The sequence below is a fragment of the Doryrhamphus excisus genome, linkage group LG22 (genome assembly GCF_037039965.1).
Source record: "Doryrhamphus excisus strain RoL-2023G ecotype Guam linkage group LG22, RoL_Dexc_Guam_v1.1, whole genome shotgun sequence".
Lineage (NCBI taxonomy): Eukaryota > Metazoa > Chordata > Actinopteri > Syngnathiformes > Syngnathidae > Doryrhamphus > Doryrhamphus excisus.
The window spans coordinates 12,066,913-12,088,548 of NC_136378.1; the positions used below are offsets into that span (position 1 = coordinate 12,066,913).

General features: G+C 40.3%; 3 protein-coding genes across 5 annotated transcripts; 1 reads left to right on the forward strand and 2 right to left on the reverse strand.

Annotated features, from left to right (window-relative positions):
* Positions 1–146: 146 nt before the first annotated feature.
* Positions 147–7,135, reverse strand: hprt1 (hypoxanthine phosphoribosyltransferase 1). Its single transcript, XM_058062849.2, has 9 exons — positions 6,941–7,135; positions 4,279–4,385; positions 2,845–3,028; positions 2,703–2,768; positions 2,553–2,570; positions 2,375–2,457; positions 2,227–2,273; positions 2,028–2,104; positions 147–1,602 (listed from the first exon to the last, which is right to left on the reverse strand). Exons 1-9 carry the CDS (start codon positions 6,965–6,967, stop codon positions 1,555–1,557), a joined length of 657 nt encoding a protein of 218 aa, XP_057918832.1. The 5' UTR covers positions 6,968–7,135; the 3' UTR covers positions 147–1,554.
* A 498-nt stretch (positions 7,136–7,633) lies between these two features.
* Positions 7,634–14,946, reverse strand: phf6 (PHD finger protein 6). 2 transcript variants are annotated; one of them, XM_058062842.2, is made up of 11 exons: positions 14,782–14,946; positions 12,722–12,882; positions 11,372–11,473; positions 10,383–10,516; positions 10,263–10,309; positions 9,999–10,153; positions 9,779–9,922; positions 9,583–9,687; positions 9,357–9,490; positions 9,096–9,232; positions 7,634–8,759 (listed from the first exon to the last, which is right to left on the reverse strand). In XM_058062842.2, the coding sequence occupies exons 2-10, from the start codon at positions 12,851–12,853 to the stop codon at positions 9,103–9,105; spliced, it is 1,083 nt and encodes a 360-aa protein (XP_057918825.2). In that variant the 5' UTR covers positions 12,854–12,882; positions 14,782–14,946; the 3' UTR covers positions 7,634–8,759; positions 9,096–9,102. The 2 variants fall into 2 exon arrangements, with proteins under 2 accessions (XP_057918825.2, XP_057918826.2); XM_058062843.2 differs by having other exon boundaries at positions 12,722–12,878; positions 14,782–14,935.
* On the forward strand, positions 14,656–20,834 carry cab39l1 (calcium binding protein 39, like 1). 2 transcript variants are annotated; one of them, XM_058062847.2, is made up of 9 exons: positions 14,656–14,811; positions 16,555–16,673; positions 16,749–16,913; positions 17,025–17,143; positions 17,782–17,950; positions 18,037–18,096; positions 18,179–18,244; positions 18,314–18,457; positions 19,031–20,834. In XM_058062847.2, exons 2-9 carry the CDS (start codon positions 16,557–16,559, stop codon positions 19,220–19,222), a joined length of 1,032 nt encoding a protein of 343 aa, XP_057918830.2. In that variant the 5' UTR covers positions 14,656–14,811; positions 16,555–16,556; the 3' UTR covers positions 19,223–20,834. The 2 variants fall into 2 exon arrangements, with proteins under 2 accessions (XP_057918830.2, XP_057918829.2); XM_058062846.2 differs by lacking the exon at positions 14,656–14,811 and adding an exon at positions 15,804–16,159.
* The last annotated feature ends 802 nt before the right edge of the window (positions 20,835–21,636 follow it).

The window sequence follows — 21,636 nt, forward strand, 5'->3', positions numbered from 1 at the left end:
CGAGGGCAGCCGTACTGCCAACGTGCTGGCATCCACAGTATTTACTATTCATAATCGGATATGCAACTAAAAGTGACACAAGTGTGACTATTAGTAATAAAGTGCAAAACTAAGCAAACACACAAAAATGTTTATCAACACACAAGTCAGGGTATGAATATTTATTGAGCAGCAGAGCACAAACTGATGGGACCACTTTTTGAGAGTGTTTTACAGGAAACATAAAACTAGGACAAGATGAAAACATTGGCAAAGTCTGTTTTGTCATCTTTCAAATGTTACATTTGTGTGTAGTTGTATTTTTAGACACCGATTGTCTGCTGTTGATGCACAGCACAACTTAGTGGACAACAGCTTTGATAAAAAAAAAAAACCCTGGCCACACAATTGCCCCCCCCCCCATCCACAAGTGCTATATAGTTGTGTTTTCAAGACAGAGCATAAATAAGTATTTCGTCCCACAATATACATATTGGACATACCTTGCAACTTAGGCATACAACATTATGCAACAGTTTCAAGTAACTCATAAAAACAAATATATTGTTATCTAATTAAATCTTACAGTTACACACATGCTTTGTGATATTGTGCCGTACTACTAGTCAGTGTTGGTGCACAGAAATTACTTTTAATCATATTAACAGCTGAGTGGAATATCATTCTCAATACATACTGTATGTATTATTAGGCAAATAGAAAAGTTCCCATTATTGCCGGGGATTGTAAAAAAGACAAAAAGTTTGACCAAGCAGGACAGCAATCAGTCTTTCAGCATCCTTCAGTGAAGCAGAAGTGACAGCTTCTTGTTCGACTGGACTGTGGGATTTACAAGCAACACAGCAAGCAAGACATCTTAATGTAGTTGAGAAAGCTGCATGTATCAATGCCAGATTGCCTGCGGTTGATCAATGTACAGTATATTTCCTAGCTTGTGCTCGCATGAGGCCTCACATCATAACCACTTCACACTTTGAGCTGTACCACTTCTAGGAAGCCGTCTTATGGACGTAACGATGCCTGGTGTAATGATTAGACCAACAATGACAGAACTGTAAGAAATAGAAATAGTCACCATTATCAATTGTCAACTAATTTGTATTAACTTTATTTTTTTTAACAAATTGAAGAGGATTGTTTTTGTTTTGGGTCTCCACAACTCACACTTGTATTAAAACAACAACAAAAAATGCCCATCTACATTTTGTATTTTGAAATGCATTTCTTTCCAGTGCACCTCATATCAACTAAAAAACAGCCTTGACTAATTAACAAAGGCCAACTATTCACCTGCCTAATAATTGTGCACACTGTTGATGAACGTGCATCATGTTGCATTGTGTATCTCAGATTTAGTTATATCTTAGGGAAGTAAGTGAAAGAGCAGCAAAAACTGAAACTTGCAACTATTGGGGAGGCTAAAATGGACACCAAGATCAGCATCATACCAGTGCGTCTCTGGAAACCCTGAGCAGGCGGTCTTTCTTTTACGATGCACTTACATTTAAAGTGGAGTTCATGAAAAGAAAATGTACATTCACCAAAAGGTGCTCTTCATGCTTTGTACTTCTCCTTGCCCGTTTCACTAATGACGCAGATATGCTGAAAAAACAAACAAACAATCATCAGACGATTCATTGTAGCTAAATGTAACAGGCTTATTATCATGTCATATTATCATCATTTCATGTCATTGAAGATACTTTTCAAGCCTATCTTTCTATGACACAACTTTGGCCTGTCACGCAAAAAACGTAAAAGACGCAGGGGAGCAAGCAGTCGGTTTGAAAAACACTTATGAATACGTCTTTGGTAGCAAATGTGTTAGTGTATGAATATTTTATTAGTAATTATATATTTTTTGGCAGCCAAGGGACCTTGGAATTGTCCTGACCTTTGCCCTTTATGGGGCAAACCTGGCCAATAGCATAATAAATTGAAAAATGTATAATCCCTGTGATCAGTATCGGCAGCATAAAACTCTACAATAAGAGTGCATGGATGAAAAAAAACCCAACAAAACTTACATTTAGATCTCTGAAGTACTCGTTGTAGTCTAGGGCATAACCCACCACAAATTTGTCAGGGACCTCAAATCCGACAACTGCAACACAGAAAGAGGAAGATACAAAACACTTTGGTTGATAAGAACACTTGCAAAGTCTTCAATGAAACCGTGTTCTATTTGAATAATCTACAGATGGAATTGATCAAGGGTCAACTTACAGTCTGGCCGGTAGCCAACACTTCTCGGCGTCCTCTTCACCAACAAACTGTACATGAAAATCAAGTTGATGATCATGAGCTATGTACACAGTAACAGCGGTCAGTTTAAGTGCAGTAGTTTGGAAGAAGAGTGAAAGCTTTACATTACCTCGCCACCTTCACCATCTTGGGCTTGTACTGCTTGAGGAGTTGCAATAATGTCTTCATCGTCTTCCCTGTATCAATAATATCCTTTGGCACACCACAAAAGGCGCTAATATTAAATATTGCTTGACGAGAAACATGATTTCAATGAGGAAGAATGGATGTATATAAACTGTATTTACCTCCACGATTAGGACATTCTGTGAAAAAGAACAGAAACGTTTCATTTGAACAGGAATAAGAGTGACGGGTAAGACAGGAAATTCACTGCACCAGTGAATGATCATGAGTGGAGTATGTATTATGTCATGTGATCATTTGTGATCACTCACCTTGCCTGTCAGAGTAGACAAGTCATCTCCTCCGATGACTTTGATTTCTCCTGTCGACTGGTCATTCTGAGCAAAGAAGAAGACATTTGCATTCAATTCCATCATGACTGTCCAGCGTGAGCACGTATGTGAATGTGCTTACACAGTAGCTCTTGAGACGAATGAAGTCCACCGTCATGGGGATGGAGCGGTCGCTGTTCCTGTTCAGGGCCTTAATGTAGTCGAGCAGGTCTGCAAAGAACTTGTAGCCTCCTTTCAGCACGCAGAGGGCAACAATGTGATGCCCTCCCATTTCCTTCATAATCTCCCTGGCCAGTCTTTCTGTCCTGGGATCACATGGGGGGGGGGGGGGGGTGGTCAAGAGGGTGGTGGGCTCGCTTTCTGCTTTAGTCAGCAGTCGTTTTCCACTTATTTTCTGTTTGTGTCAGCAGATGTGGCATTGCTAAAGTTCAGCCAGAGTCCCGACTATAGTAACACCAAACGTGTCATTTCCAGAAGTGACGCATCAGTGGCGTTTAAAAACACAAAGGCTCAGTATATTCTCTTTTTTTAAATAAATACATCTCCTCCTCCACATCTCCACGGGGATATCCGATCACTCGGTGTAGCGAAGGGGTACTCAAAGCTAACAGCTGCTCCCGAGTGTAAACAACAAACATCCATTAACATCGGTATGGCACCAAAAACTAAATAAGAAAGTAATAAATAAAGCACTATTAAAAACTAAAAAGGGCCCAGGAAACACGCAGCTGCCGTAACTAGCTTGCAATTGGACGGCGTCATCTTAAAACATGACACCTCCACATGAAATCCAGTCTATATCGAACAAATCTATATGAACGATATCGATATATCGCCCAGCCCTATAATAGACGAAAATGAAACAGCGTTCCCATGGCACTTCTGTCCCCCCCCGACCCGGCACTATACTCATTTCTGTGTTTGCTAGACTTCAATAAAGGCTCTGCACGCCATACCCTTCACACTCTGATCTGAAGTTACACAAACCTTTGGAGTTTGACCCACCACCCATATGCCTCATGTGCAGAGGTTATGCTAGGCCTTAGTAGCTGGCAGGTTCCCAATCTTCTGGCCACCAATATTTTCAAATTATATATAGTATATAAGAAAATAATATGAATGTATGAAATAAGTTAATTAAAAGTGGAAGCAGGAAGCACTGGGCAATGTACCTCCATAATAAAATAATCTGAATAAATAAGGTTTTCCACTGCATGTAATATTCTATATGTAGTACATAGATCTTCTGTGTTCTACATAAATGTGACTATGACACACAATTATTATGAATACAGCAATAACAAGGCATTTGTCCACAAAGTTTGTGCTGCATTTTTTTTACAATTTACAGTGGTGAACCTACTGGAACTTGTTATTGTTTACTGTCCTTACTAGCTATGCTGCCTGTACAGTTAATACAAGTATATGATGGGATATTTGACCTAGGAACAAAAGACGTTCCACTGTAAAACAGAAAACCATTAAGGCCTGAGCCAACTCCATCTTCCAAACCTGCTACAGGCTGTTGAATATGAATATGAATATGACAGCCCACCTGTCCAGAATGAGTCCGTGTGGGATGTAGACCCTCTCTAAGTCACATGCATAGTGCTTTGGGATGCAGAACAGGTCCAGATCATAACCCTGCTCCTCATCAGTGATCTGAAAGAAAGTAAGTGACAAGAGAGTTAAGAAATAATCCAGGCGTGGAACAGTAGAAGGTAAGCTCATAAGGTCATGCCTTTCCCATGAATTCTCTCAGTTTGTATCAATATCAAACTTGTGTGGTACATAATAAGGCGGACCTCCTCCAAGGCCAAACCTTATGAGCAACATAGATAGCAACCACCTGCATGTGTCTCTATTTTGGCAATAACATTCATGAAATAATCCATCCAAGTTAGGGCTGCAACTAATGTGAGTCACGTTTATTTTGCATATACTGTAATAGACTATAATTGAGATTTTTTCCCCACAACATAAGATTCCTAGTTGTGATGTTCTTGCAAAACTTCATCCATAGCTCCAAATTGTAGCTGGTGTCTTTCTTGGTTTATGCCACACTCCATTATAAAGTTAAAAAACAACAACTTTGAGTCTTATTTCAGTGTTTCCACACAGGACTGCAATCTATTTATGGCTATGGGTTGTGATGGGTGAAGGGGGGGGGGGATACGTAAAAGGATGAACGGGTACCGCCCAATCTATATGTGGCGTGCAGCCGCAAATAAATGAATGCATGGGAAACACTGTATTTAGGTACTCCTGCTAATAAAACTACGCGTGGCTGCACTCACGTGAGAGATGTCATTGTAAAAAAGGTAAGTCAATTTTTCCATTTGCCGCCCCTAATCACGTCCAGCCTACACAGAGGTGTGTTTGACAACGCCATACAATGTTTTCAGTTTTGTGTCATATAGCCTCCTGCTACAGCCAACTGTTTTCCTGTGAGATGACATAAGTGTTGTCATGTGAAAGCTGAGAAGCTGCTGCAGAGCCCGAGGTGCGTTGGGAATAACACGGGTAACCACAAGCAACCTAGCGTTACGTTACCAACGGCATATGAGGGCCTGTTTTGAATCCTACAAAATGGTTTTGTAAGTTGGCGAAAGGAAATGCAAATGAAACTACAATTAAGGCCAATTGAACAAAAACATGACCATCTGTTTGGGGGTATAACTTTCAAATCTAAATAACGGTGACACACACATGTCTCTCTAAGTCATGTGATCTGAAGGTCTATTTTCCAGTCAAGGTTGCCTGTTTGAGGAACATATTAAGGTCAACTCCAGAGTGTTTGTGGTTTGTCCATGTTTGGCAAGCGCACACTTATCAGCACTCAAACTCTAATTCAGGAGTGATTGCTTTCCACTTGTCCATTTTATTATTTTGAATGAAGACTTGCCGTGCAGCTTTAAGGAGTCGCTTTAAAATATCAAGAGATGAATTGGATTATTAAATAAGCAGCTAAATGCAAGAATTCCCCAGCCTGCAGATATGGCTTGATGTTTTAAAATAAAACACCATAAGAAAAAGTAGCTTACAAGTGTACACTATCGATCATGTGACTGTATCCATTGTGTCCATTATTGTCTACTACTTCATGTAACACAAATATCATCTTTGTAGATTGGACTCAAACGTTACAGCAGCCATGCATTGACTACTATGCGTACAGTCCTGTAATTACGTTGATTAATTAATAAGATTTAATCATTTTTAATCACGTGGCGTTAAAAACAAAATGTCTACTGCGTCACGTACACAACGCATGGTGCACAGTTCCTGCCGCCATAACCGCAGGCCATGCGAGGACAACGGCGAAACCACATCCTAACTATACATGTGTTGAGGGGGAGTTGTACAATAAAACACCCATTAAGGGTGTTATTAGGATTTATATGATTAAACGCAGCGACGTCCACGTACTACGTGGGAGGTTCAGGAGCATGTTGAGTAGCGAGATTACAAAACTTGGATTTCAGCTATGAAAAAAATGACACTGTAATGATATCGGGTGTATTATCATTCGCGTACATGTCGATTAGGTCGCCTACTTCTTCAATTTCGTATCGGACTTATATTGAGTGTTGGACCACATCCTGTCATAGTAGTGCTTTGAAAAGTAAGTTCAACGTATTTCAAACTAATGGACCGGAGCTATAGCTATTAGGAGATAAAAGAAATGTGGGATGTTTATTTTTTTTTAAATATCAACCTGCATACTTTTAATTTTATTAAAATTGAATTGTTTTTTGCCCGGAAATTACATGTCACGTTCGCATTGTGGTGAGTGCTAGGAGAAAACGAATACACAGCGTGCTGCTGCACTGCAGCGTGAGGCACATACAGTACATGAACATATCATACTCGATTATCAAAACAATGTAAATTGGATACTCTGATTACTTTAAAAACAGATTTTCACAGCCTAAGTTATTATATATTTTACAGTACGTTTGTACTTGCCAAGGTCCGTGGGTCGATCACAGCTTTTGTCTTTACTCAATATTAATGCAATGGGGACCAATGGAACTATTTTCCGGTATAAAATCTGCTCTATCTTCTTTCATATTTGGGATAGAGACGTGAATGATGTATCAAATTTAGGTTCAAGCCATACTTTATCAGATAGAATTAATCACATTTGCACATTAGTAAATGCTGTAACATTGCTACATTGAGGCTACTAGCTGCTTTCTGAAGGGAGACCTTACCACAACACACTGGCTGGATGCCGCCATGTCCGTTTACGCCGGGCTTCGGTTTAATGTGGCGGAGGAAAAAAAATCAAATAACAGTCCCAGTTAGTGTTCTAGCCCCAGGTGACAGCTCACACATGGAGAGGCTAGCTGCTACGCTGCAATACCCTTCCGTCCTTTACACAACGTCTCTCCCATTGAGCGCGGTTGTTTACGTGGGCAGCAGTCCGAACCAATCAAAAACGAGCAGGGTTGATGTTCGCCCCGCCTTTTAAAGGGACACTTTCTGATACGTGGAACTAGTGGGCACGTTCCTTGACATTGTACTGTATTTACACTAATGGACACACTATTCCTAATGTGTGTCAATTATTCAACGTACTAAATAATGGTTTCATTTAGGATTATTCACTCACGACTCAACACAGACTCAAGCCCTAAATGTGCCTCACTTATCACCCGCATTTAAAACATACGTATATAATACTCAGCACTAATGAATAATAATGAAACAGATGGTCATGGTGCATTCAATAACTGCCGAACAAAACCTGAACATGTAAAAACTGGGCTTTTCAACCGTGGGAGATGTATGATATACATGTTATCTATCTATATTTAGACCATTTAATTCAGTTTTAATGTGTTAACACATAGGCAGATTCCAGTAAATAACGCTTAAATAATTCAAGAAAAATTCAACTCGCCTGTCAGTTTTATTTCTGTAGACCACCACTTAAAGATGATTTTCTCCTTTTCCATAAAACATAATATGTCATAGTTGGAATCTTGCTTTTGGTTCAGATGTTTGGGCACTTTGGGAACACATGACCGTATAATGTAGGATGGCGCTCACATCTTCACCAAGATCCAATGTACCCTACAAAACATTTCAGTGTCAAATTCACTGTGAACAATTGTATGAAAAAAATCTGTGCATTTACATGAATGAAATGCACAAATTAATTTATTGAAAAACAACTAAAAAGGCAAAATGAATGTTCCAGATGAGCATGACAAGCATCAGTCAGATTAAAGAATGTAAAAGTAAGGTCAACTGACATCCACAGTAACTTCATGATACTTTGGGCTGGTGTGACATTCCTCTCAGTTACCAGCTACATGAAAAGTACTTCTTGTTGTTCACACTTTTAGCAAACATGTAAAATACAAAACCTTGCAAAAAAAAAAGTGGATACATTTGCAGCGATTACAATTAACATCACATCAAACCCAGTCAACTGACGTGACAAGCTTGACTGTGCTCTTTAACGACTAAATAGAAAACACTTTTCAACGTGGAAAAATGCAAGTGCATGCCAGAAAAATTTGGACTTGTGTCTGAAATTCAGCTATTCAAAATGACACGACGATAACAGTATTACACGTTACATATCAGTAAAGAAAGGCTAACATGAAGATATGATGAACAAAAGAAAAAACGCACAACTCTGTAGAGACTGGTGACAGAAAAGGAAGAATGCTTCATCAGTTGTAGTCATCTGTGGAGTGACAATGAAAACATCAGTCCATTCAGCACTAATTCACGACAGTAGCACACACATCGCTGAAGATACGTCCAGAACTCTCCCCTGTGAAAGTTAACCTTTGGCTTTTCACAGTCCCGTAAGAGTCCATGCTCTGTCGGTATCACCAGTGCGTGAAAAGCTCATCTTGTCTCGATGCGTCCATTTATTTGGAAAGGCGAGGTGTTGCGGACAGTTTATGGGAAGTTATAAACCACAACGTTGAGAGTAGGCTGATATTTTGTATTAATAAAAAATGTATCGCTCTCCCTCGTGCTTGAGGTTCCGCTGTTTGCCACCCATCAAACCTGTACAACAAATAAAAGCAGATGTTAAAACCAATGTTTACGATATTCAGCACTATACAGTTAGTACATTAATGAAAAAAAAACAGTGGACAATAATTCCTCATTCAGTCCAAAAGTCATTAGCTACAACAGAATGGCGCCAACCCCGGTCAGTGGTGAGTAATGTCAGTTTACACTGAGGCTGTCAAAGTTAGCGTGTTAACAGAAAAGGGAAATTTGAATGGTAAGATTAGCTTTAAAGCCCTAGTAGATGGATTGTTAATTATGACTAGTAGCCTTGGGAACTAAATAAAGCTTGTTAAAGACCACAGGGGATATTTATTGAGTAATACTCACATTGCACCTAGTTGCCATTGACTTGCGTAGACGGTGTTCCTCCATGGTCGGTTGCTGCTCTTTCTCTACTGCGATTCTCTCGTTCTTCATCTTCCTCATCCCGCTCCTCATTGCCACTGTGGTTCTTACAATAAAGTCTAAAATACAAAATGGTTCGTAATCAACACGGTTGAGTAATAATTAACCCCCCAACAGTGAAATGAGCTCTGCAAATGTGAACCTTGTCATGGAAATAGGTTTGGTAGTAATAGCAGGGCTTACTTGTATATTCCGCGCGCCATGTTTTCAATGTACTTGGCTTTGTCCTGCAGGCCGCAGTGATAGTGGTAGGTCTTCACACAGGCTTTGATTTCACACCCAATGGTTGCGCCGAGCTGGGTGCAAAGCGTGCATTTCTTCAAAAACAGCAAGACAAAAGATTCTGTTAAGATGGAAATCTCCCAGAATAATGACTGGAATTAAAACTGAATATAGAAGTTCTTATAACCATTCTTTTCCCTCGCTTAATCTCTTGGATGACTGTTTTCACGTCGAAGTTCCCAAATTCTGCCCGTGACGTGGTCGTCAGCTGAACTGTCCCAGATGAAAACAGCTGTAATGTGACACATAGTACATTTACAACAAAGTGCTTGCAACGACCTCGGTGTACACACACACACACACACACGCACGCACACACTTACCATACACTTGTAGTGAGCAGCCACTTTTTTGGAGTTATCGGTATGAAGCACGCCCCTGGTTACATTTTCTTCATCACCAGCATGGCAAAAGCCACAGCGCTGGCTGCTGTCACCCGGGCTGACGCGAAGAGGCGACCTTTCCCGCTAGAAAACACAGCAAGCCTCTCAGACCCAGACCTGGACAGGCCAAATGACCCAGCAAGACCGGGACTTGTCTTACGTGTGAGGAAGTCTCCTCGTCTGCTGCCTGGGAGGAGGTGGAGCGGGCGTCTTCTGATTGGCCACGAACCTTGGCTCGCCCCTTCTCGAATCTTCCTCTGCCCCGACTTTGTGGAGGCGAGCAGTCCGAGTCATTAGCCACACCTTCCTCTTCATCTGAAATAAGAATTTAAAAAAAACATGGTTGCTAAAAGACTTACAGTACTTCAAGTGCCAATATTAGATCTGAAAAAACACAAAGTGTAGAAAGAAAGAGCACACTTGCCTTCAATGCCATCTCTTGAAGCATCTCGATGTTTGCGGCAGTAAACTCTTCATTTGGAAACAAGCGATCGTTTTAATGACAAATGTGACAAAACAAGAGTCAAATGGCAAAGTAACTTACAGGTAGATTCCTTGTGATGGATTCTCTTTAATCTGGGCCTTGTCCTTTACAGCGCAGTAAAAGTGGTAAGTCTTCCGGCATGAATTCACGTCGCAGCCGATAGTAGCACCCGGCCGGTGACAGGAAGAGCACATCTGTTAGGGGACACGGAGCTCTGTTAGTTTCCTTCCAAACAGCAAAAAAGAAAATGACACACACTTGATTTGCTAGGATGGAAAATTTATTTTTACAATGTAGATCTGAATAATAAAGTCTCTGCATGGACCTGATGCAGATAAATACAATAGACCCCAGCGACTGCACTTTCGGGTGGTCTTGGAACATAACCCCCATGAGCAATTGAAGCACCCATAAAAACGTCTATCTTTAACACTGAAATATCCTGGATTATGCTGATGTTTCATACACAACATGACTCACTCCTCTCCAAACCCATATCTAAACTTTGTTGTAACTTCTGAGGCAGGATTGTAAAAAAGCTGACTGTCTAAAGCCAGTTCTGGGGTCGCCGCCATCTTCCACCTACATCACGTCTTTACATCATATACATATGCTCTATTATAATGTATTTAGGTGTTATTATCACGTATTTAATACCAAAAATCCACTAATTTGTGGCCAATGTAATTTCTGAATCCCAAATAAGCAGGGAGATTTATTTTAAATCATTTATTTTCATGGACGTGATGGCAGGCATGTGAATGAAAGCCTGCGGGTAAAATATGGTACAACAGCACCCCCTATCGGCTCATTTGGACTGTTGCACCAACTGTTGGTGTTTGCTTCATATTCATTTGCTCCATCTATTGCCCAACAGATTATGCCATGAATAGAAACAACAAGCTTCAGATTAATCGACTAAGAAATCGAACATGATTGTATTTTTGTGTACAACTTCAAAACCAATACTCAGTTTTTAAAAACGGCTTTAAAAGTAGTACACTAAACTCATGCTGTCTTTGGCCAACACAATGTCGAAAAGGACTCACCAATTTGTTTCCCCTTTTGATCTCCTTCTTCACATCCTCAATGCAAAAGCCTCCAATGTTTTCATTATCCGAGTGTGATGAGACCAGGGCGGAGGAAAAAAGCTACAGGCCGCAAACATAAAACAAAAATGAATAAAGACTTTGTGCAGTCTTACATCAACACTGAAGTATCAGAAATATGAGCAAGGTAATATGTATGGAAACATTCCATACATAAATGCACGACAAGAGAATAAAGAGTACATAAAGAGTGAGGATGCTGGACCTGCTGTCCATTACTAGTTTAGTCATAGGAATAGGTTTGCTTTTACATTTTGTGGAACTGTAGTATTTTGTTTTTTGACATGGTAACTCGGGGTGTTAAAACTTGGCAATATTTCTCATTGAAGACAAAAAATGATCTCATGAGAACAGGGCAGCCAGACTGTGAGCGATGGGACTGGAACGGCACATGAATTGCTTTGTGCACACTATAAACCTTGCAATCCTATCAATAGTCGGTGCTCTCAGCGTCACTTGTTAATGTGTCTGCTTTTCCCCCCCCAACAGAGTACAGAGTTCAACAGCTGCCGTGGTGTTAATGTTCGAGCAAAAGCTGTAGTACTTCTACATTTTAATCAAACGTACTCAACAGCTATCAGAACAAAAGCTGGTCGCTGCATAAGACTTCTATCAAAATGTGATACGAGTTTGGAAATTCACTACTTCCCGGACCGCACTGTAAGCATCATGGGAAATGTAGTTATGAATTATTTCAAAATGTGCCTGAACTATTTCATGATTCGATTAAATAAATTGTCGTTTTTGCTAAAACATCGTCCTCACAAACCCGATATTGTGTATCGGCATGTACTATGTTGACCCTGCATCATTTTGTATCCATGTTACCTGCTTGTAGATGCCTTTTTCGCCTGTGCATAAAGTGCAGCCAGCTTCCTATTCCAGTTTTCACAATAAAAGCCCTCTGTAGTACTAGTATAAATAATTAATGTTAGAATGGGCATTTAATTGGCAGTAAACCCATGTGATTCATACACAGCACAAAATCAGGTACGATTTACAGGTTAACAATGGAGATGGCACGGGGAACAACTGAATTGTCTCGCCACGCACACACACGTGCTACATCTACAGTACATACAGTACAGTGACACGTCAAAGCAGTAACAACAGGAAATGTCACCTGGTGTTCCATCTTGGTTAGTAGGAACAAAATACACATACCTTTCACGAGGGAAAACAATCAGGATAATATATAAACATCATTCTGGACCAAACTATGTAACAATGTCTCCAAGTGACACATCATGTAATACTTTTACAGTTGAGAGACCACCGTGTTGCGCTCACCATGCACTTATGGTGGGCTGCCACCTTCTGGCCGTCAGACACCAGCAGCTGCCCGCAGTCTTTTTCCCGGCTGGTTCGGCAGAAGGCACATTTAGGCAGGCGAGCTGCAGCACCCTTCCTCTGTCCAGACATGGTCCGGGCTTTTAAGGATGGAGGACTTTCTAACAAATAAAAGCAAAGAGAAAAAAAATGGAAATGAAAGAACATGATGGATGAGACAAGGTTGAGTGTTTTTCACGAGTGTGAGTGATACACACAATGGCATCTGTCAGCGGGGACCTCATCTGTGATAGAATTTTTTTGACAATAGAACCTGTGCAAAAAAATTCACACTAATATGCAATATAATTAGGTCGGCAACTAACAATGATCTTCATAAATGATTAATTGGTCGATTATTTTTTAGATTAATCAATGAATTAAAAAAAAATGTAATTTCCGCCTCTTTATTCAGAAATGGAAGATTCCAAATGAGAGTAAACAATGGATGACTAAGGAAGCTAAAAATACTTACATTTTAGAGGCTGTAAAAACAATTAATCGATTACCAAAATAGTTGTTGATTAATTGAGTCATTGATTAACCATCGATTAATTGTTGCAACAGATATCATTTAGAAATATCTGCTTCACAAATAAACACCGTCATTTTTGTGATAGGAACAGAGCAGCGAAGCCATCTCTCCCTGGTGGACGGGTACAGCAAGGAGGAAGTGTCGGTTGTAATTCCAACGAGTCCTTGAGTAAAGGATGGCAGCGTTTGTTTGTGATGCAGCTGGCTAAGTAAAATACAAAACAATTCAACCGCATTACATGTTTGTGTGAAGAGATGACAACTTACTTCTGGGATTTCTTTTGTGCAGCACTACAATGATGGCTGAATGAAGGGTGTACCCAGTGAACGCAACATCAGGAGTCATTCAAAGTATCACATCGGACAAGAAAATAACACAGAAGACCCTAAAAAGCTGACCATTTGTTGCACAATGACGGTAAATGCTGATGGTGAAATGATGCAATGTTTCTCATTGTGCTCAGAGAGGCTGCTCCAACATGCATCTATCTATCTACCCATCTATCCATCTACCCATCTATCAACCCATCACATCTACCAAAATGTGATTCTGTGTAAAATCATCTATTTTGTACCATGTAAGGATTCTTGAAATTGTTTAACACTGCAATTTAATAAATATACATTGTTATTGTTATTTAATGAAAATATGTACAATATGCATCAATTATACATTTCTATGAAAATCAAACCATTTCTGACAACATGGCTCAGATGAGCCTGGGATAAATGTGTGCAGTTGTCTTCAGTGTGTTTTATAAAATGGTGGCCGTGAACGCAGCAGCACACAGGAACATTTCAAGATGAACATTAACGTGCGAATGAAAGTGGATGTTTTTTGTGTGTTTTTTTTTTTAAATAAATAGACAAACAATATGCTGCAGCGTCTTGGACTAGCCATTACTGCCATGATTGCAGAGCCACCATCGCCTCACTGCGGCGGCGTTCAAATACACAATAAGCCTCAGTAAACAACATTTAAATATGCTTTATTATTTTGTATCCACCCAACAAAATCATCTACATCACCAATGTGTATGACAGAGCGAACAATGACGAATGTGTGCTGCTGTTGTAAGAGAAAGGAGGAAACTCCCCCATGTTTCTTTGACAAAGTTTTGAATTAAAGGGGGTGTGTGTCTCCTTCTCCCACAAACTATCTACAAACCGCTCACATTTTCAACTATTTCAGCCCCCAATGTTCCTCAAGGCCGCTTTTTAGTGTGGGGGAACATAGGGCCACCGGTGAGGAAATGTGACTTTTTCGTGGTTGTGTGTTATTATTAAGCAGTGAAAGGAAGAATATTTCCCTTTAAATGAGGACTATAGTCCTGACAGGCGCGGGTGTTTGCAAAGAGCGCCATACGTGATGTAGCCCCGACAAGAGAGAGCAGCGAGCGGCTTCAGCGCCGAGCACAACGGCCTCCAACCACCACAGGCCACGAAACACGGCGGCTGCCTTCCAGACGACGACGCAGAAGTCTTACCTGGCAACTATTATCTTTTGGCGCCCAGAGGTAAAAAAGAGGGGGAAAGTGTGGCGAGCGGCGACTGAATTTCTCCCCCGTCCTTCACAAGTGATCGTGTGCTTTTTCTCACTCTACCGCCGTTAAGCTGCTAGCTACAAGGCCTTACTCTCGCTACTTCCGGGTATGCGTTTCAAAATAAGGGTTTTGGCGCCTAACTGCATTGTTTGGATCCGTAAAAGTATAGTTTCATCTCGGACACCTACAAAATACACCCTGTAATTTGAATAAATGTATCGGCGAAAACAATATAGTCTGAAAATATACAAGGAATGAAAAAAGCAACTCCAAACGATGCTCCTATTGGGGAGTAATGGTCATTTTGAACAAGTTACACTACAGTGCGTGACATAGTTCAATTTGCAGTTCAAAATATCCCAAACCATGGAGACAGTTGAACAGTGTGTAAATATGAGGTTATGACACTAGCCATAGGAGCATAAACAAACAAACTCAGGGTATAAATTAATGGACAAAAGAGGGCTGTGAAAGATTTGAATTAAAGTCAGTTATTGCTTTTTATTGTATTGTGTTGAAACAATTGTATGAAATAAAAATGAATAATTCTATTTTGTTGTTACATTGTCTTGTATTGTCATATTTATATACTGTTAACATGTATTTACAAAAATGTGTACTGGTATCGGCAATACTTTATTTACTTGGTATAGGATTGATATAATTGATTCATATAATATCATTCATATATCATTCCATATCATTGATGTTAATTTACCGTATTGCCCAACCTTGGAGGTATTAAAACAATACATTCAGGTTTAGCAGCTCGAATTTCGATGCACTTGATTATTGTTTCAGGACGACACTGTTACATTAATGTTAAATAGTATTGAATTGGTCCACCCAAACAAAACCCTTAAAGCTATAAAACAAGCGCAACTTTCACAAGAGGGCGGTTCTATTAAAAAAAATATTGCCTACTTCAAACACCATTGGCTTCCACCTACGTCAGTCATTCTATGAGGCAAAACATACCCACCCAGTGTCCCCAGGATGAAGAGAGGACTAGAGTTTCAGCAGGAGACAACAGGGAAATGAAGTTGACAGTCAGGCTAGCTAGCTAGTTAGGTGACAGACGGTCAAGACGAGTTACCAAATTTAGTTTCAACATCACCGTTATGACGCTCGTCCGTTTTACACACTTGTAGCCGTTTTTGTTACGGATTAGACCTAAAAAGCCACTGATCCAAGATAAGGAGACTCACATTTAACGCAACTTACCCGTGAAACAGGAAAGTACAACAACTTGCTAGCCTGCTAGCTAACATTTAGCCAGCAAGCTTCCTCCAACTTTAAAACTTCACATCTCATTCGATCGGTGAGTTTTCACACTTTTTTTTACTTTAAATAATGGTGTTCTCCTTAGGGTTCAGCGTTGATCACTGCTTGTTTCTCGAGATGGCTGCTGGTTCACAAGCTAGCTCAAACTTTTGTCGATGGACATATTGCTGTAGCCTGGAAATATTCGTCGTTTTAAACGAAAACTAAGTGACAATTGTTAAAAGGTCAAGTTAACGTTGATGCTTGAAAATACATTTGGAAAGGTTTATGTTGTTGCATTGCTCCGAGTGTTGCTCTGGTCTTAATAGTTTATTACCTAGTGTCGACTTTCAAGCAGACAGTAACCTACGGTAGCTATGGCCTTGCTTTCCTCATGTGTGCCTTTTGCAGCCATTTCATGGTTCATCAGAGTTGTTTCTTTTTCTCCTCCAGCCATGCCTTTTCCTTTTGGGAAATCTCAGAAGAGTCCAGCAGAAATAGTGAGGAGTTTAAAGGAAAATGTTGCCTACATGGAGAAGCTGGACGCTGGTGAAAGTAAAAAGTGTGAAAAGGTCAGTGATAGTTTATTGTCTGTATATCGGTAACAAGGAAATGCAATGTCTTACTTTGAACTGCACACTTCCTAGGTTGCAGAGGAAACTTCCAAAAATCTAGCTTCCCTGAAGGAGGTACTCTGTGGGACAGGCGACAAGGAGCCTCAGACGGAAGCAGTGGCTCAGCTCGCACAGGAGCTGTACAACACGAACCTCCTCATTTCACTCATTGCAAATCTGCAGAGGATTGACTTCGAGGTAGGCCACACACTCGTATTAGCAAAAGTATAGATTTGAACTGGGCCAAAGCAAAATTTTCTTTTCATGCCACCAGAACCATTCAGTTTGTCTTGTTTTTTTTATACACAGGGGAAGAAGGATGTGGTTAATCTGTTCAGTAACATTGTGAGACGACAGATTGGCACTCGTACTCCCACGGTGGAATACATCTCAACGCATCAACAGATCCTCTTCATGCTTCTGAAAGGGTATGTTCATCTCATCACACACAAGGAGAAACAAATGCACTGTAACATATTCATTTAGAACTTGCTTGTTGAAACATTTTTCTGATGGAAGCCTCATTTCGAGCTCTGCAAAATATCTTTCAGCAGCTCCCATCAAGCAGTGAGAAGGACCTTGTTATAATTTCTCAAGCGTCGGACATGCAAATGAAAAATGGGTTGTCAAAAGCTGGTTTTTATGGCACTCTAAAATGCAGGCATCCTGCTTGGAGTTGTTTTGAGTGATAGTCAGCTGCTGTCTGTTGACAGTCAATGACGTTGTGCCTCTTTGTCGGCTTCATGTGACTTAGATTAAATAATTGAATACAATACTGCCGTCCTGCAGTAAATTTGTCCTAGGGGAAATGCGTAACTCTGTTTACTGTATTTCCATGGTCTTATTTCAAACCATCAGTTGTAATTAATTTACGGTAGAATATATGGAGAAGTCTTGTATACTGCATCATGCATGATGGCGTTTTTCCACATTATTCTGAAAATCTTGTTTTCCAAATCGTACAATCTGAGCGGCATTCGGCTTTAGTGGTTCTACTGCGTTGAACAATAATACGGATCATGAAAAGGTGAGCTGGTATTGACTGGTACTGTGTGCACATGTACAGCTATGAGAGTGCAGAAGTGGCGCTGAACTGTGGAATTATGCTGAGGGAGTGTCTCCGCCACGAGCCATTGGCGAGGACGATACTCTTCTCTGAAGAGTTCTACTGTTTCTTCCGATATGTGGAACTCTCCACCTTCGACATAGCCTCGGACGCTTTTGCATCATTCAAGGTACGCTTGGCTAAAATGCTCTCTGTCCAGCATTCCCAAACACATCATGTCCTGTGTCCCCCCCCCCCCCCCCCCCCCCTTGTCAGGATCTCCTCACAAGACACAAGCTCATGTGTGCTGATTTCTTAGAGACCAATTATGACCGAGTAAGTACAGAAATGTACTATTTTTGATACACCTCAGAGTATGCGGTAACTATATTTAACACTGCTTTAAAATGTCTCTAAGGTGTTTACAGAATATGAGAAGCTCCTGCATTCTGAAAATTATGTCACCAAAAGACAGTCTTTGAAGGTAACACCATTGCCGCTTCGGTTAAATGAATACTTGGTGTCGTCAATAAAGGTTATAAACCATTTTCAGCTCCTTGGAGAACTTCTGCTGGACAGACACAACTTCACCGTCATGACAAAGTACATCAGTCGAGCGGATAACCTGAAGCTGATGATGAACATGCTGAGGGATAACAGTCGAAACATTCAGTTTGAAGCCTTCCACGTCTTCAAGGTGTGTGCTGCAATATACAGTATTTGTGGCGGCGAAGGGGGATGGTGTAATAACGTGTAATGTCACATTTGCATAATTGACTATGATGCAAATTGTGACTATCAGACGCCAAAATTGTGATCTCCAGTCACACTAACATGCATCTAATTAGTAAAATCTATCAGTCTGAACTATGGCATCACTACTGTGAATGATAATACACATAATATGGAAGTGGAAGTGCTTTACGCCCACTATAACCTTTGCCATCTAACCTACCTCGGTGTTCCAGCGTCACTGGTAGGGGAATATTCTCATTCATCCAGGTCATTGTATTCTCAGCACATTGAATCGATCGCAACTGGGCTGTTTAGGTTGTCCGTCCAGGTTTCATCAGTTCGTGCTCAATGACTGGGTGGGACACACACCAGTCAGACTACATAGGACAGCTCTAGTCTGAGAACATGGTGCAAGATCCAGACCTTTATTATTTGCATGAATAAACTGTCATCATGAGCATGCGTATCTGTTATCTACTTATTTTCTTTGATGTTGGACACCACTGCGATGCATAACTTATTTTTGATCTCACAGGTATTTGTTGCAAACCCCAACAAGACTCAGCCGGTGCTGGACATTCTTCTGAAGAACCAGGCCAAGCTGGTGGACTTCCTGAGCCATTTCCAGACAGACAGATCAGAGGACGAGCAGTTCTGTGATGAGAAAAACTATCTGATCAAGCAGATCCGGGACTTGAAGAGGCCCACAGCGCTGGAGGATGCTTGAATCCTGTAGGATGGATGCTCCCAAAGGTGGTAGATGCAGTGGTGGGTGGCAGCCAGCATCTGAAGACATCTTCTCTAAGGTTTATTTTTTTGTTACACAATATAGGAACAAAGTAAATATGACTTCCTTCTGTTTTTAGTTTGGATGGGATTTACATCCAGCAACCTGAGTGGGCCAAGAACTCTTCTATAAATCGTAGTGCTTCTTAAGCGTTGAACAGTCCATCCTTGTAACGTTGGACCTTCAGCTGTTACTCTTCACATTGATGCCAGCAGAGACCTTTGAAAATGACAACTTCACCATGTCTGCAGCAGCATGAGATCTAGACAGAACCGAAACCTGAAATCTGATTTATTGCCTTAGCGTTCATCATTTCTGGTGCCGAACGCAGCTCTTTTTGCCGTCACAGAGGTTGACCTTACCAGAGCATGTGCAGACATAGGAAGAGAAAATCAAAACGACAGAGGAATTCATTGATTGTGTTGCATTTTTAGCCGGCGCTTGGTGAGGCTCACATGTCTGAAATAGAAACGGTGCATCAGATAGTGCTGCAGGGTGTAGCAGCCATCCCTACGCAACCGGGACACGGCCACAATATTCCAATTGATCCTCATGTTTACCAAGCATAGACTGGCGAAGGATTGTTAGGGTCACACTGATAAACACAAGTATAAGTATTCTACAAGTATAAAGCCATTAAGTAATGAAAATAAAGTGGCATAATATTCCGTTTATGTCCATCATCATCAACCACAAGGGGCAGAGAGAGTGCTGATTTCAGATTGTCGCAATTTAAATCTCATAACATTAACATTACAAGTTGTGTACTTGAACTATATTATAATGTGACATGGGTCTGGTTAGCATGTGGTTAGCATGTTTCGCCGAGTATTCCAGTTTCCTCCCACATTCCAAAAACATGTTGGATTTGTTTGATGTTTGTCTGTATGTGCCCTGTGATTGGCTGGCGACCAGTCCAGGGTGTGATAGGCTCCAGCATACAAATCGCCGTAGAAAATGGATGGGTCTGATAGTTTTCCACTTTTTTCTTAGATTTTTACAATTGTTTTCCATTTCAGTGTGGCCCTTATGTTTCTTTGTCGCCATGCACCCTCCCTCGAACAGTTACCAAAAGCACTTCTCAGGCACGGCCCCTTTAAAGCAAAAAGCAGGATATAATATGTCATTTTGACACACATACTAGTCAAACCAAAGTACCTTATCTAATTTAAGTCAAGTCAGTTAAGTTGTTATATAAACTTTTTTAATATGTTACTTGATTCACACTAATTGAGATTAGAAAAAAATGAATTTAAAATAATTTGTTTTGAAGTATTTTATTCAGAGATGCCACAACAAAATGCACAGGGTTTGTTGTCACATGTCTTGGTGATATTTAGTTTGTTTTTTTAAACATTTAAGTATGTGGTGGTAGTAGTACTTGGTCCTGTGATGCGACACATAAGAGGGAGTATGTTAGAATAGAATAATGAGTTGTGGCTATTTCGTCCGGTCATCATTTCATCTGTTCAATTCCCACTTTATTTTTCTTTAGGTCTAAAATGTCAAATTTTAGGATGCTTTTTGTGCGTGTGCAGTCCTCTAGCATATACCTCAAGGATATACAACTTATGTTTTCTTGCTTTTCCTTGACATTTCAGTTTCAGTGGTTTTGTATACACGCATATGTTGTTTTCATGTATGGTCAAACTTGAACTGGGTTTTCTTGGCCGAAAACATACTGGGTGGTGCCACATGAATGTTACTTCATAATGAAATGCAGCATCGTGGGAGCTCATAATGAATTACGCCTTATTTCAAGACATTCAACAGATTACAGCTGTCATCTTCATTTCAATAATCACCCATTTTAAAACCAAACTCTGTGAAAGGGTATTTGAGTTTCTACATTTATATTAGTTCTATTCTATTAAATGTGTGTATGCACATCAAGCATAATTATTAGCACCCATAAATCCAAAAAGTACAGCATACAGTATATAGCCGTCTGCTTCATCTCCATTTTAGATGCTAAGTGTAGTACAGTACAGTACATTCCTCAGTTATACAGCCACTCCAACATTTGGCACCTTATATTGTGCTAAGTTAGCATTACATGTTTATAGAATCCTACCTCCACATGTGACCATAGACAGTACATCACTGGCAATATAATAGAGACATTGAAGTCCGTAGTTTTACAGTTAGCGCTTTGACTGTATATTTCCTTACTTTGACTCTTCAGTTGAAGTATGTTTTCTATTTGTTGCCTTCCCCCCTATTTAATCATTTATTTACTTTGGGTGGAGTTCTATGTACATACATTTATAAAGAGTGTGAACCAATTCATGAAAATAAACTTTGTGGCAATTTAACTGCCGTGTTGTGCATTTAGTTCTAACGTCATACATGCA

Excerpts from the sequence above, each read along its gene's own strand:
- phf6 (XM_058062842.2), bottom strand. The coding sequence starts at position 12,853 with ATGTCTGGACAGAGGAAGGGTGCTGCAGCTCGCCTGCCTAAATGTGCC. Across the intron at positions 9,923-9,998 it reads ACGAGGAGACTTCCTCACAC|CGGGAAAGGTCGCCTCTTCG; the intron begins GTAAGACAAGTC and ends TGTGTTTTCTAG. Across the intron at positions 9,233-9,356 it reads ATGGCGCGCGGAATATACAA|ACTTTATTGTAAGAACCACA; the intron begins GTAAGCCCTGCT and ends TTTGTATTTTAG.
- hprt1 (XM_058062849.2), bottom strand. The coding sequence starts at position 6,967 with ATGGCGGCATCCAGCCAGTGTGTTGTG. Across the intron at positions 4,386-6,940 it reads CATCCAGCCAGTGTGTTGTG|ATCACTGATGAGGAGCAGGG; the intron begins GTAAGGTCTCCC and ends ACTTTCTTTCAG. Across the intron at positions 2,274-2,374 it reads AAGATGGTGAAGGTGGCGAG|TTTGTTGGTGAAGAGGACGC; the intron begins GTAATGTAAAGC and ends TTTCATGTACAG.
- cab39l1 (XM_058062847.2), top strand. The coding sequence starts at position 16,557 with ATGCCTTTTCCTTTTGGGAAATCTCAGAAGAGTCCAGCAGAAATAGTG. Across the intron at positions 17,144-17,781 it reads CTCTTCATGCTTCTGAAAGG|CTATGAGAGTGCAGAAGTGG; the intron begins GTATGTTCATCT and ends GCACATGTACAG. Across the intron at positions 17,951-18,036 it reads ACGCTTTTGCATCATTCAAG|GATCTCCTCACAAGACACAA; the intron begins GTACGCTTGGCT and ends CCCCCTTGTCAG.